At 34.4% G+C, this 14514-nt stretch overlaps 1 protein-coding gene across 1 annotated transcript; it reads right to left on the bottom strand.

Annotated features, from left to right (window-relative positions):
* Positions 1-3460: 3460 nt before the first annotated feature.
* LOC122592814 (DNA repair protein REV1) lies at positions 3461-13211 on the bottom strand. Its single transcript, XM_043765128.1, has 22 exons — positions 12941-13211; positions 12357-12501; positions 12149-12264; positions 11987-12063; positions 11456-11901; positions 11238-11378; positions 10946-11078; positions 10775-10863; positions 10441-10695; positions 9917-10036; positions 9653-9745; positions 9380-9439; positions 8992-9078; positions 8733-8813; positions 8579-8651; positions 8308-8376; positions 7995-8060; positions 5741-6007; positions 4825-5350; positions 4673-4733; positions 4426-4573; positions 3461-3836 (listed from the first exon to the last, which is right to left on the bottom strand). Exons 1-21 carry the CDS (start codon positions 13141-13143, stop codon positions 4532-4534), a joined length of 3150 nt encoding a protein of 1049 aa, XP_043621063.1. The 5' UTR covers positions 13144-13211; the 3' UTR covers positions 3461-3836; positions 4426-4531.
* Positions 13212-14514: the final 1303 nt, after the last annotated feature.

The following is a 14514-nucleotide window of genomic DNA, read 5'->3' as shown; positions in this document are numbered from 1 at the left end:
AACATGAAATGGATCAGGAAGAAAACATATGAATGAATCACCACTTATAAGCTATATATAACACATTACAAATCAATTAAATTATTCTTATTTACTTTGAACAGCATCTCTAATGTATTTGTACGGTTTGATTTGAACTTATAAGATTATAGATAGTATCTGAACAAAGCCGGCTTAATAGTTTTATGGGTTTAGGTATGGGCCTAAGGGCCACTAATAACAAAGGTCCCCAAATTTTCAATAGTTTAGCCTATAACTACACGATTACAACAAGATTTTTCCTAAAGGTTAATAATTTTTATAGTTAGTGCTTGAAAACATTTCCTTTGTCTATGAACAACAATCAACACTTTTCTTAGAAATTAAAGTTGTATTACTCTCCTAGAGAAATTCAAATATAGATATATTGATTATGGCATTCAAGTTTATAAAAGATCTTTAAAATTGATCTCGCTTAATGCCTCTAAAAACCTTAAGCCAACACTGTATCTCTCTATTTGCCAATTAAATGGTCAAACAATTTGTTTCAAAGTATATATTGAATGAAGTTCCAGAAATTCATTGGACGTAATTCACTCAATTTATAAGGGTAGTGTGATAAATCTACAACAAATAGTGTACCGTTAACAACAAGAGTACAATTATATAATACATGAAATGTTTTAGATGACTAACCGTTGTAGTGGTTAAAAATTTATAGCTTTCCCATTTATAAGGATTTTCGAATATACAAAGACATAAGGTCAAAAAAGTTAATTCAAATAAATTAATATCAAGCTTGTATAGTCGTATTGGCCTCCAAAAAGCCTAAAATATAATTATCAGTTATTCATCACTTAATCCAAAAACTTATATCTTGCTGACATTTGGAGATGTCGTTCAATTAATTTTTGTAACATTATACTCATTCAATACATGAGACAGCAAACCTTTTAATTAATCAAGGCATTACCAACATTCAAACTCGGGATAGGCACACTAATTTCAAAGGGTGTTAAGTGTCATATTTTGAATATTCAAAGCTTTTGCATATTAACTTCGACTTTAAATGTATTTTTTTGTGTTATATACAGTAAAACTTAATGAAATTTATATCTAACGAAAAAATATCTAAAACTCAATCAATTCATACAACTTTTATTAAGTATTATATATAACACAAACAAAGTTATTCAAAGTCAAAGTTAAAAAATAAAGATTTTGAAAAAAACATGACACTCCTAGTGGAACAGGGAGATTAATTAATTAAAAGAAAATTATTAAAGACGCTTCAACGACTCATTAATGGCCACCTCCACGACGACTTGGCCCAGAGTAAAGTTGAGACAAGAAAGAAACTGAATCTGAAGGAGGAGGGTAGTGGTGTTGTTTAGTAAGCCGAACTCCCTCCACTTGTATAATATTGGCAACTAATATGATGTAGAGTATAGCAAAAAGCATATGCGAAGAAACAAATGCAAAACAATGGGATTTCATCACGATTATCATTTTATATCATATAAAGTAGTGTTGATAAATGTAATTAAAGATATATACATTCATGGTTGTATGTGTTCTTTGTTATATATATATACAAGTAGAATTTTGACATAACGTGCATTAAAAGTTTGACATTAGTGAAAATTATGTGACGAAGAGGTTTGAAAACATATACAGTATGTCCCATGCTCTGAAATTCTGAACCAAATGTTTGAAACTAGAAAGTCAAACGCATACAATTAGTAGGAAAGTTGGTGTGGTAAGTTTTTTATGTTAGAATTTGAAGTGATGATGCAATGCTTAGTCATTTGTTTGCCGACTATGTAATGTCCTCTGTTTCACTAGCTACATTCGATCTATGGAACTTAAGAAGAAAACTTTTCTACACCCTTTATGTGATGATATAGACTCATGCCCGCATAATACGGCGGTTGTATGGTAGTGGCGGCACCGATAGTGTGGTTAATAATACAGAGGTAATTTATCTAAATTGAGATAACGTAGTTATTTTAAAAATTTGAGATTGTTATTTAAAAAGATTTAATTAAGTAATGTGATATGTTTATCACATTTTTGTTAGTTGTACTTGTACACCACATGATATGTTTCACGATTATACAGTACAATACCTTAGATTACGTTTACCGCTGAAAAAAAGATGGCATACGAATAATTAAAAGGTATTCATCTTAGCCTATCAATTATCTCAAACTTCAAATAAAAGGTACCGATGTACTTTTTTTTTTTTCTTTTCTTTTTTTTTTTTTTGGATAAATTTAAGTTTACCCGTCCTGTTTTTGGCCAAAAACGGCATTTTGACTTGCTAAAAGTTAACCGGCAATGATCACCTCCAAAGTCCAAACTCCCGATTTTCAACGACTTTCTTGCTAATGCATGTGAGTTAGCCTTATAACAAAGGACTTGGTTTAGATTATTTTAAGGATATTTACATACTTTGTTGGACCATTGACTTCCATCAATTAGCCTGACATCAACCTACTTGAAGAATAGACTGTTGGCCGACTCTAAACGTGGCAGCAAATTAAGGCCAATGTAAACAATTTCTTTGGTAGCTTACAGTGGGAAGGACCTTGAGATTTATGGCCACAAATTATGCTATACAAGTATACAACGAGTTCAAAGCAACTTTTTAGACCATTTCACTTGGAAAAATAGATTGTTTACGTTTTTCTTCATGATAGCCTATTGACATAAAAGTTGTAATAAAGAAACATATGATGATGAGTTCATGACATTTTTTGGCCATTGAAACATATGAACATTTTTTATTTCTTTTAAATGTTTTAATATGTTTATTAAATTTAATGTTTTTTTCTCTTTATATTTTTTATATGCAATGTGTACAACTAAAAATGAAAATTAGGTTAGGTTTGATTTATCAAAAAATTTCTCGTAGTATCTATATAAAAGGTTAAAATAGTAATTTTTTATTATTTAAAATACACATTCAAAACAGAAATCAAACATACTATTTTCATTCAGAACCAAGTTCATTCAGAGTCTTTAAACCATTCAGGTTTTAGAATCATTCAGCACTAGATCATTCCGTGTTATCAAACACAACCTTAGATAATTACCATACTTTACAACAACAAACAAACATACAAAAAGTTATCCTTTGTGCAAAATCTTTATTTTACTATCTTATAAAAATTCTAATGTGTGTTGAAAAGTTAAAAATATATGTTAAATAACCCTAATGTCTTTAATGAATTCACTTACATCACCAACCATTATCTTTTAAAACATTTTCACTACCATTCTTACATCATTTACATCAACATATACCGCTCGACACCACCACCATCACCAATTGTGTCAGCACCTGCCGCCGCCACCATCACCATCAGATCGTCGTCACCACCACTACCGCCGCATTGCGCGGGTACCTTCTAGTTTGTCCAAAATATTTTTACGCTTTTTAATAACTTAACTAAGAACCAACACAAAAGGCCATTACTAAGTGCAGGGTCCGTATGAAATTATATCACAGTTACTGGTTACAATTTACACAAGATTTTCTATCTCTAGCTAGACGGATACCATATCACCAACGAAAGTATTACAATGTAACCTAAAGTTTCTGGCCTAGCTTTTTATGGGGTCAAAACTCCCTCAATCCGATCACTCCAAAAGTTCAAATACACCTTGATTTCTCCAGAAACGACGAGTCAAAAGTGGGTTGTCATGTTGAATATTATCCGCCAAGTTGTTGAGAGCAGCTGGCTGTTGGATCTCCCACCATGAGAGAGATACACTTGCATAAATTATGTGTGATCCAATGGTGAATGAACATGTGAACCGCCATCTCTTGATACTAGTCACAAGAAAGGCATCTGGTAGAGTTCAAATAAAACCCACAACAATGAGCCATGAGCATATATCATCTTTTCAAGGTAGGGTTTGGTTCCAAATGAGAGAAATTGAATTAGTGTGGTCACTGCTCGAGTCAGTAGCCATAGAAGAGAACGCAATTACTAAGTGCATAAATTATCCCCTTGTAAAATATGATAATATATTTGCTAATAGAAACTAAACATGACTTCTGAAAGTAAAACAAACCATTCCAAATACCTGATATATAACCGATATATATATGTCGGCATAGAAGTTCCAGAATCAAGTTTATCTATACTATCTTATAATAATTATCACTTTCTCTCTCATAAAAGTGTTAGATGCAAAATTACCACTTTACCCTCGATTAATTAATTTACATCATCAATCCCTTATCGGGTACAATGCTAGTTTAAACAAGAGTGATATAATCTGCTTATGCCATATTGTCGCATATAGCTAACGGATTAGATAATAGATACACTTCGATATGCCTATACGGGTTCGTTTATATATATATATATATATTATACAGAATTAGATTTTTTTTTTAAAGAAAACTTTTAGAAAAAATAAAGAATAACTAACCATCTTCTGGCGGACAAAAGACCACTAATAACTATTTACTGTTGTATGAAGTTGCATCATGTTATGCATCCTATATCCATGATCCTTAAACATAATATTTACGAGCTTAGATGAGGAGGTTTCCACCATATTTCTCGCTGACAGTCATCTATAGATAGATCAGGAAAAAAAATACTTGTGAGAAGAAAGAAGCGTTGATTAACAATCATTGAAATAATATTATAAGACATGGATTTTAAAACATTACCTGAAGGTGTGGCATGCTTGTGTTGTAGACTTGTAAGAAAAGTTTAGACTTGGCACTCAACCTGAAGCCAAAACCAATGGAAATATAAATCCAGTCAATCAAATGGTAAAAAAAAATACAAAGATATGCAACTATAAGGGTTGGATATGTACCTTTTTAAAAGACGATAACACTTGTGTATCTCTTCAAGGTCAGATTCTACTTTCAGTTGTATGTATTGCTTCAGAAGCTCACACAAGCAACCAATGGTATCATCACAGTCTAAGGTACTTCCACCATTACATATCACCATTGTGGAAACGCTTCTTAGCAACACTGAAGATAAATCACGGATTGACCCTAACCCGTTATATATATCTGAAAAATATCTCAATATTTGAGAATCACTGGATTTGAACTTCTCCACCCACTGTGGTGGGTTTCCAGCCCAAAGCTGGTTGCTTGAACTGACATCCATTAGTTCAGACTGAACTGGAAGATGGTCCAACCCCTGAGGAGCTTCTTGGTTCCTATGTGCAGGAAGGTGGTCAAGTATGTCATCCCTTATTTCTTCAGGGAGTTGTTGTAACACTGATGCATCTACTTCACTCAAAGACGATGGCATCACACCGACATATTGTGAAGTTGGAGCGGCACCGTCATTGTCCAGCATTCCTGGTTCAGGATGTGCTCTAACCCCTTCAAATACCAACACCTATGTTAAGCTCTGGAAGTTGCAATTTCGACTTGTTAACTCATGAAAACATAAAGAGATAGATCGTAAGAATTTTCTTAAAACAAGATGAATCAAATGGGCTGGACATGTCAGATATCATAGTATTCAAAACAAATAGCTTTATTTCTGAAATAGTTCAGTTTTGTGAATATATTTGACTAAATAACTATTTGTAATAGAACAAACTTCCACAATTTTAGACAAAGGTGTTTTGGATCAACCAAACCTGATCTGGACTTTTTGGACCCATACCAAAAATCAGATGTTTGCATGAAGTCACTTTTCCCCTTACATGACGCAACCTTTTGCCACCTATATTAGATTGTCTGCAATTATGTGGGTTCGCAATTTACCTTCAGCATTTTCAGGAATAAGAGATGAAGTACCGACGCCAATACTTTCAGACTTGAGCTTTGACATGAAGCTTTTTAATTTCCCACCATACAAATCATTCATTTCTGAAAGAATATCAGGAGGAAGACTCTCAAGAACTTCTGAATCAAGATCGCTCAAGGGTGGCATATCAACACCGCGATTGGATTCCGGATTGGACATATCAGCACCCATAGATGAATTGCTTCTTGACTGATGAAGGTGTTGAGCAGCCTGCTCCATTGTATCTACAAACATTGTGCACTGTTAACAAGCTTGTGGCTTGAGACGTGAAAAGTGAAACTTCACCTATGGACTACGAAACTAACTTAAATAGTAAATCTCAGCTGTGGAATAACAAGCACTCCAAATTGTAAAATAGACATTGTTGGTGCATACATGGTTTAATAGATTTATAACATTTATAATGCACTCCTTAGTTTTGATGATGATTGAGAACATACCACATGAAAGTAAGTGTTAAATATAATTGATCATACGTATATTCTTACATGCTTCAACATCCTTCTTAATAACGATTAATAAAGACGCAATGTAGCACTATCTATAGCGTCAATCATTATGTGGCGTGCCATAAAATATATGAAATGTGTAAAATGGTATTAATAATGATTTGGGCTTACATACGCTTTTCCGAACCTAAGACGATGAAAGCATCAAGTTGGAGTTTAAAGTAGCACTTCGTCGTAATCTGTCCAGCATGGCTCTTGTTTTGGAGGACGGCCTCAGAGCACGGCTCTTTATCATCCTAGTGTTCGTTACTTATGTTCATGACCTGATACTTGATACTAAGTCTCATTTTATCATCCTAAGGTATTTTCAAGTGTCAAATTACAAATCTAAACACTTTGATTTTTCACCAAAATTTGGAGGCCAAATTTTTTCTAAGTGTTGAAGGTCAATAAAAGTCAAGATTGTTGGAATGGTAAAAATTGGTCAAGAACTTGTATATATCAGATTTGTATTTGAAGTTAGTGGGATTTTGTTTCATTTCCATAACACATCTTGTGATTTTCTCAATCCCCATCCATCCTCAATTGGTAAGCATCTTCCACTATTTCTCTCTTTGTATTTTGAAGGTAATATTGGTTTAGGTAAGTTATTGTTGTAGTGGAGAGTGCATGGGAGAAAATCAAGGCTTTTTGTAGATTTCCAGGTAAGACACGGCTCTTGTGCCCTGGAGGACGACCTCAGTTAAGAGTCGTCCGGGTCAAACGGCTACAAAGTGCTTTATGGGTATAAAATGAAGACTTAGTGACTTTTGCAACTAACCTCTTGAGCTCATATTCAGAATAAATCATTGTTAACATTCATTCATATCTCAAATCTTTATCATTAGCAAGAGGGTTCAAATTTGTAGTGAGGATAATATTGGTGTAATATTGAGCCTACAAATTTGTATTAAATTACACTAGTGAGTGTGATTGTGAGAGTAACCAAACTCTAGTGGTTAGAGTTTGGCTTGATTCTTGAAGTGTCAAGAATCCATTGTTTGTAATCTCTAGTGGTTAGGGATTAGATAAATTCTTGAAGTGTCAAGAATCCTTGGGTGTAATCTCTAGTGGCTAGAGAATTGATTGTATCTTGAAGTGTCAAGATCATTGGGTGTATACTAAACTCTAGTGGTTAGAGTTGGGAAAATTCTTGAAGTGTCAAGAATTGAAGGTTTCCTAGTGGTTAGGAATCATTGGTGTGTCTTGAAGTGTCAAGACTTGGTAAATTCCTAGTGGTTAGGAATTGTTGGCTCATCTTGAAGTGTCAAGATTGTATTGCGGACTCTCTACCGGTTTTGGAGAAAGATAGTGCTACAAAATCTCGATTGTGTATCGAGAAGTGGATTAAGGCGGATTAGTTAACATCCGACCCCAACCACTATATATCGTGGTGTTCATGTGGTGATATACTTTTTACCCTTATCTTCTTATTATTGTTCATTATCTTGTTATCATATTTGCTTCTCAAGGATTCAATTGGTTGTTATAGCTACAAGGGTTAACTTCTTTGTTGTTCAAATCATGCAAGTTTTGTAACTAGTATGTTAAGATTGATTGTTAATCAAAAAGTTTTGTAAACCAAGTTAAAAATCGGGTACAACCTATTCACCTCCCCCCCCCCCCCCCCCCCTCCTAGGTTGCACTTACAAACATAAAATCTACGTCACATGCATAATCAAGTTTAAATGTTCTGTAACATTACAAGCAAATAAGGAAGTACCTTCATTTCCTTTCTCTATAGCTGAAGCAGATACAAGCCAAGAGCGTATAGAGCCCATCTCATTCCCTTCACAAGTCACAACCACATAATAAGAAAACAATGCGCAGTTAGCGTATTAAAGAAAACATCAAATGGTATAGATCTAATAAAATTCTAAGTTCCACCATCAGTCGTCAAGTACGACACATTGATATGCTAATTAGCTGATATGCTTTGTAAGTCTAAAATTACTCAACCAAAAGGGTAACTTTTACTACTCTACAAAAAGGGTAATCCTCGGTAAAAGAAATAAGGCTGCTACCAGCAAGAGTACCTTGCTTATTCATATCTGAGTTTTCAAGTTTTGTGACATGCAGGCCAACTCCTCGTATCTCTTGAACATCTGCAAGAAGAGTTCATATATAATTATATATCAATCATAAATTTCCCTGAATATTCCTAGACACTGGTGAAACGCTTCTAAGAGTTCATATATATCAAGCATAAATTTCCCTGAATATTCCTAGACACCAGTGAAACGCTTCTAATTTGCAACCAATTAATAGAAGAATATATAAAAAACCCAATTAGCCAAACTGTCATACCGACATTAAAATGACTGAAAAGCTGTTTAGTTATCCTCTGAAGAACATCCACATCATCGGTAGCCATCGGAACCTGATGAAACAACATGTTCTCAAGTCAGAATATGGAGTCCAGATATGAAAAAAATAATACCAACCAGTACTCAGTAGCTACCGTCAATGAATGACTGAGATTGTCACAGTCCCCACAGCCCATGTACTTCACTGGTTCTTCATCAGTCTTTCTCTTTTTAACCTACATTTGCATGTTCACATGTGTTATTGACTTATTGTTCCTTAGCATATTCAAGATAAAAGCTTCATTTCTTGACCAGTTGTATGGTCTATATGTCGGTTTCATATGTATCCTCTTAGCTAAAATTCAATGCTAGCATCAAATTTTATGTAACCATGAGAATTTGAAGGAAACAAACCTTAAGTGTGATTGTCCGTCCTCGTACACCACATCCATGTAGACGCAAAGAGACCTCCTTGCATAGACTCGAAAGCAACACCTGGCTCTGAAATCAGAAAATGCTCAATGGTATGTTCTCTTTTATTCTATCTATAACAAAGATAAAATAAGCCCTTTGGCTTATAGTTTTCTCCAAAATCAGATGACTCTCTTGGTTTTCACAAGAACGTCCTTAAAAAATAACACTAGTAGAAAATCAGCTTTTTATAACTTGTTCTTCTCATAATCAACATCCAGAGATACCATAAATTTTGTTCAAATCATGTTGAAAAGACATTTAAAACTTTATGTGTAATATATCTTATCATAAAACTATCAAACTTAAGACTTTTGAGATGTTTACTAACATCTTTGATGTCTTTGAACCTTACTCCCCAATTTACATCAGCACCTACAGACTTGGTTTCCTGAAAATATAAATGAGCATCAGAAACTAATGAATATGCAGATCAATTAATTCTATAAATAACAAGTAATTTTACTTAAATGTTAATGATGAAAGTAGACAGTTCATTGTTCTGTAAAACATGAAATATGCATCTTAGACATGTCAAGATTATTAGTAACTATGCATGTCCAATCGTTTTTTAAAGAATAATGAGCTAAGATGATTGTAATACCTGAATCATGCCAACAAGACGGTTATCTATCCCCCTACAATAATTCCATAACATATCACCAGTTTTCTTACCAAAATTCTTCTGAAGAGATTCCTAAAAAAAGACCACAAAGACGAAAGAAAACCACTCAAATATCAAAAGAAGATACAATCCACAATATTAAAAAGCATATTGTACATAGCAAAATCCAGAATTACAGGCAAAATGGCAAGTATTAATAAAACAATTTTCACATGAAGATTTAATTATATAGGACATAGAAACCTTTGATATCATGCGTAACTCTTCACAAGTTTTAACATGTTTCCCTTTCAATTTCTCCTCTAAAGCACGGCCAATACCTGGGAGTGCCTTAATCGGGAGTTGCTTTAAAAAATCATTCACCTGAAATAACCCTTTATTAGTGACCCATGCAATAACGATGACTGAATCATATGGGCAAAGAAATTTAAAGAGCAGCAAGGCCTACAAATTTTTCTCGAAAAGTTGTCACATAAAGTACAGAATGAAAAGTAGATTGTCACATAAGGGACAAAAAACTTTAGTGTAATTTCCATGTCAACATGTGTAAGCCATATCAGCACGTCATTAGCGACATCAGCAGCTTAATGGGGCCTTTTTAACGAATTGTTACAATAGATACAAACAATAAGAGTAAGTTGTTTTATAAGGCCAATAAAAAGTATGTTGTCACCTAAGGGACATGAAGAAAACTAGCTTGTGTAATTAGGCAATAAACCTGACACAATACTATGGGGCATCAAAACATGATCAAGATGAAAACACACCTTCTCATGAGGAAGGTAGCACTGACCGTCTGGTTTGGCACTTCTAGTAGCTAGTCGGGCCATAAGCATATTGTCAGATATTCCAGCACTTGCGGTGCATCCTGTGGTATCAAGTATCTCCTTCCGTATCTGTGAAGCTAAGAGTTCAGGATCATCCACCTCCATCTCTGTAATATCTAAAATTGCTTCATCACAACTCATAGCCTGCACCTTGTTGCAGCGCTTATGTAATATGCTATAAAACTGATCAGCCACCTGAGATACAATTCAACTTAGCATTAAACACATATAATATCCATATATTAGTATTCAAAGGAACACTGAAAAAATATACCTCCTCATAAGCATTAAAGTCATAAGGAATAATAAGAAGTTGAGGACAAAGTGCTTTGGCATCTCTAACAAAGATTCCCGCTCTTACTCCTACAAACACACATTACACTACTAAGGGCTCACAAGGATTGGCAGATTACATTACATAGACCAACCAAACAAAATGTCTAACCATGATCTCGAGCAGGGTAATTTGCTGACGAAATTTCAGAAGTACCACGAGGATTATCAGAATGGCAAACAGCAACTGGTTTATCCCACAATTCAGGGCGTTTTCTGATTACAACCGACACAAAAAAACAATCCTGGGAAGTACATCATACTATCAGTCATTATATGTATAAAAATTTAGACATAGAGTAGAAAGACCTGTTCCAAAAGTTAGACCTAAAACTATTCAATTTATATATAAATCAAACTAGATGAAATTAACATAGAAAACCCGTGAAGAACGTCAGAATTACCATGTCGACGTGAATAATGGTATTTCTCTGACATGTAGATGAAGCACTAATCGAGCTCGAAGGCCTTAACCTATCAGATGAGGTGGGAAAGCGTTTCCGATACCGATTCCTCCAAGTGCCTATGAAATGCAGTCTAGAGTTCTGTGACACCAAACACCAATAAGAACTAACATTATATGTAACAACTAAATTCGCCAATATCATATCACCCTCTTCACCTTGAAGTAAGTCTCAACAAAATTCGGGTCCATTGAAGCTGAATGGCCCTTGTTAGAAGAAACCGGAACCATTGATAACGATTCCTTAATATTTTGAATATCCGAACATCGGCTGCCTTCAGATGCAGAAGGTTGACAAAGACTACACTTGGAATGCATTTCTACAGCAGAAGTATCTGCTATGACCTCGTTTATTTCAGCAGATTCCTTTTCGCAATTATTACTGCAAGTTGGGTCCTCAACTTCTGCTTCATCACAGCTATCACGCACAAAATATTCAGATTCTTGATTAGGTTGCTTCACATCTTCTGCTGATTCACTTACTTTGGATATATTAGTATCTACAGAGTCACCCGATACCAACTTGTTTCTCAAACCTAGAAAAGCTGACAACTTGGGTTGGTTATTCGCTTCACTAGCTACCTGGTCAAGTTGGTATGGAACCCCTATACATTAAAAAGACGATGAAGTAACTTTCTTCTCAAACATTGTAAGAAAGCTTATGAGATAAAACAAACTAGTCAAACTTACAGCTTAACAGCTTATTAGCTGCAACAGAATCCAAGACCCATGCAGGCTTCACTACTGGGAGCCCACGACTGAAGGACCTATAACAATTATTACCAATGATAACAACCATCAATTTCAAAGACTAAACAGCAACACAATAAACTTAAAGAAAAAGTTATGGACCTCAAGTTCTTGACTTTGCTGTTAGGAAGATTACTACATATTATATGAGTAACACGCTTGCTCGAAAAGTAATTTTCAAAGCGACCTCCATGCTTTAACATGAAACCACGTAACTCCTGAAAGTTTTTAACTATGATCAAAGAGAAATTTCACCAAATAATTCACATGATGGAAATCTAATTACTAAGTCACCAAAACAAATGCAAACCTGGCTAGAAGGGATGGTGTATCCATCAACAAAAATAGAAACACCATAAAAAACAGGTTTTTTGGAACCAGAACCACCGTGAGACGAGCTTGAAGCTTCGGCGTCAAACTGCTCATGCAGTTTCCTGTTTTTCACTGCCATATAACTAAATCCAAGAAAACTTCATCATTAATTACACTATCATCATGGACAAATATAGAAAATAACACACCTATAACTAAAGGGTTGTTTTGAATTAACTTTTTTTTTAAGCTTGCCAGCTTATTAAAATTTTCAAACGCTAAGAACCTCATTTCTTACGGCTTATCAACTTGAGCTAATTGGTATAAATAAGCAATAAGCTCAATTGATCATAAATCGACCGGTACCCCCACCATGTGACCACATGGCCCCACAGATGAACACCGCAAGTCACAGTTTTAAATCATATAAGTTGTTCCATGCATTTTCTAAAACTAAAGTCTCAATTCATTTAAACAATTCTCCCTATAACTAAATAACCTAAGTTTCAAATCATTACATGACTTTTATATACAACAATATAGCATATTATATATAAGAAAAACTTATATACTAAATTATACCTGCCCATATCAGTAAAGGGCGAACTGCGAAAAGATGATCGAGAATTATTGGATAGAGAATTAAAACCCCAAGCCATTCCTAGGGTTTTTTGTCCATCCCCTTCTTTTTTACTTTTCTTATTTTTTTTATTATTACCATTTGTTGTTGAATTGAAGCTTCTTTTTGAACTGGAACCTGATTTTGTATTATGATCCAAACTCATGTTTTTTTGTTTTTTTTTTGGCGCGGAAGTTGTTATCCCTGTTTGTTTTGTGTGAGAAATGAAATGAAATTGAAATCAGGGAAAGTCTTTATTCCCTTTTTCAATTTGTTTGTTTGGGTTGAGTCGTTATGCCAAGTTCAACCCCTAGTAAAGCAAAATAATGAAAATATGATACTGTTCCACCCAAGGTTTTTTGTTGTGAGGGTAATTTTTTTTAATTATTTTTTTACTTTTTTTTAGACCTTTTAAATCTACCCTACAAAACACATAACGTAATGGCAGACCACCTTTAACACGCCAGCCTTTAAAACCTTTGTTTACAACATTCGTTGAAAGTTCAATAACAAGTACCAATGTACCATCCCAAATTCCAACTCTCTAAACTCCCGTTATCTTACACCATTTTCTTTCCTAAACCTACACCCCCTCTCACACACTGTCTCTCTCTCTGAAAATAATCTATCATCTTCTCCAATTCACCTCATCTTCTCAAACTTGAAAACACCAATTAACTAATAGAATGTTACTCATTTTCATCTACAAAAGCTCAAAGATCAATCAAACTACAAAAGATTGGGGGAGGCTCAGTTGCAAAACCCTTTTCTTTATGCATACCATGAACATAACCTTAAATGTGGCAGGGGCTAAGCACCGGCCAGCCCCCTACTGGCTCCGCCACTGCTTGAGTTGTGCCCTTGCGATCGGCGGTGTAATGGCGGCGGTGACGGATTCTAGTGGCATGTGGAGGTAGCAGTGACAGCGGAGGCGGCTGTGGTGAGGACGGGTGATGGTGACAACGGCGGTGGCGAGTAGTTTAGCCTAGCATTCACATATATACATACATATTCTGATATACATATCTATACTTGAAAGGTGTCTGCGCCATACAACCGTCTAGGACATATCACGAAAGAACCTTTAAATCCGATTGTTGTGGATGAGTTTGATAATGATGATTCCAGGTGTATATATAGTTATTTATCTACCAATAAACTAAAACATGATTGATATGTTCTTGAAACTACACGTGACATATTCCTTGATCGACACATGTCCTTTTAATTTCTTTATTGTGTTAAATCAGCTTTTTTTAGTTATATATAAATTCAATTTCCTTGTTAGAATTAGAATTAAACTCTAACTCTTGACTTATTAACACAAAAGACATTATAACCTTATTTGATTGATCTTTTCGTCATTAATAATATATATATATATATATAGGGTAAAGTTATTTTGAGAACCCTTTTTTTTTGCGAGAACCTTTGAGAACTTTTCAAATCATGCCCAACCGATGATTGTTCTTTACATGAAAATTGTTTTTTGACTGTTTTCTGAATAACTTATGTGTAATTTTGAAGTTTATAATTG

Source organism: Erigeron canadensis, chromosome 3 (assembly GCF_010389155.1).
Source record: "Erigeron canadensis isolate Cc75 chromosome 3, C_canadensis_v1, whole genome shotgun sequence".
Classification (NCBI taxonomy): domain Eukaryota; kingdom Viridiplantae; phylum Streptophyta; class Magnoliopsida; order Asterales; family Asteraceae; genus Erigeron; species Erigeron canadensis.
Note: the sequence above shows the minus strand (reverse complement) of the source record. Positions and strands in the feature narration are given on the sequence as shown.

What these genes read in the sequence shown, in the direction of transcription:
- LOC122592814 (XM_043765128.1), bottom strand. Translation starts at nt 13,143, where the DNA reads ATGAGTTTGGATCATAATACAAAATCAGGTTCCAGTTCAAAAAGAAGC. An exon ending in GCTACCTTCCTCATGAGAAG is followed by an intron (nt 10,037 to 10,440) that starts GTGTGTTTTCAT and finishes GGGTTATTTCAG; the next exon opens with GTGAATGATTTTTTAAAGCA. An exon ending in TATAGAGAAAGGAAATGAAG is followed by an intron (nt 6,008 to 7,994) that starts GTACTTCCTTAT and finishes CAATGTTTGTAG; the next exon opens with ATACAATGGAGCAGGCTGCT.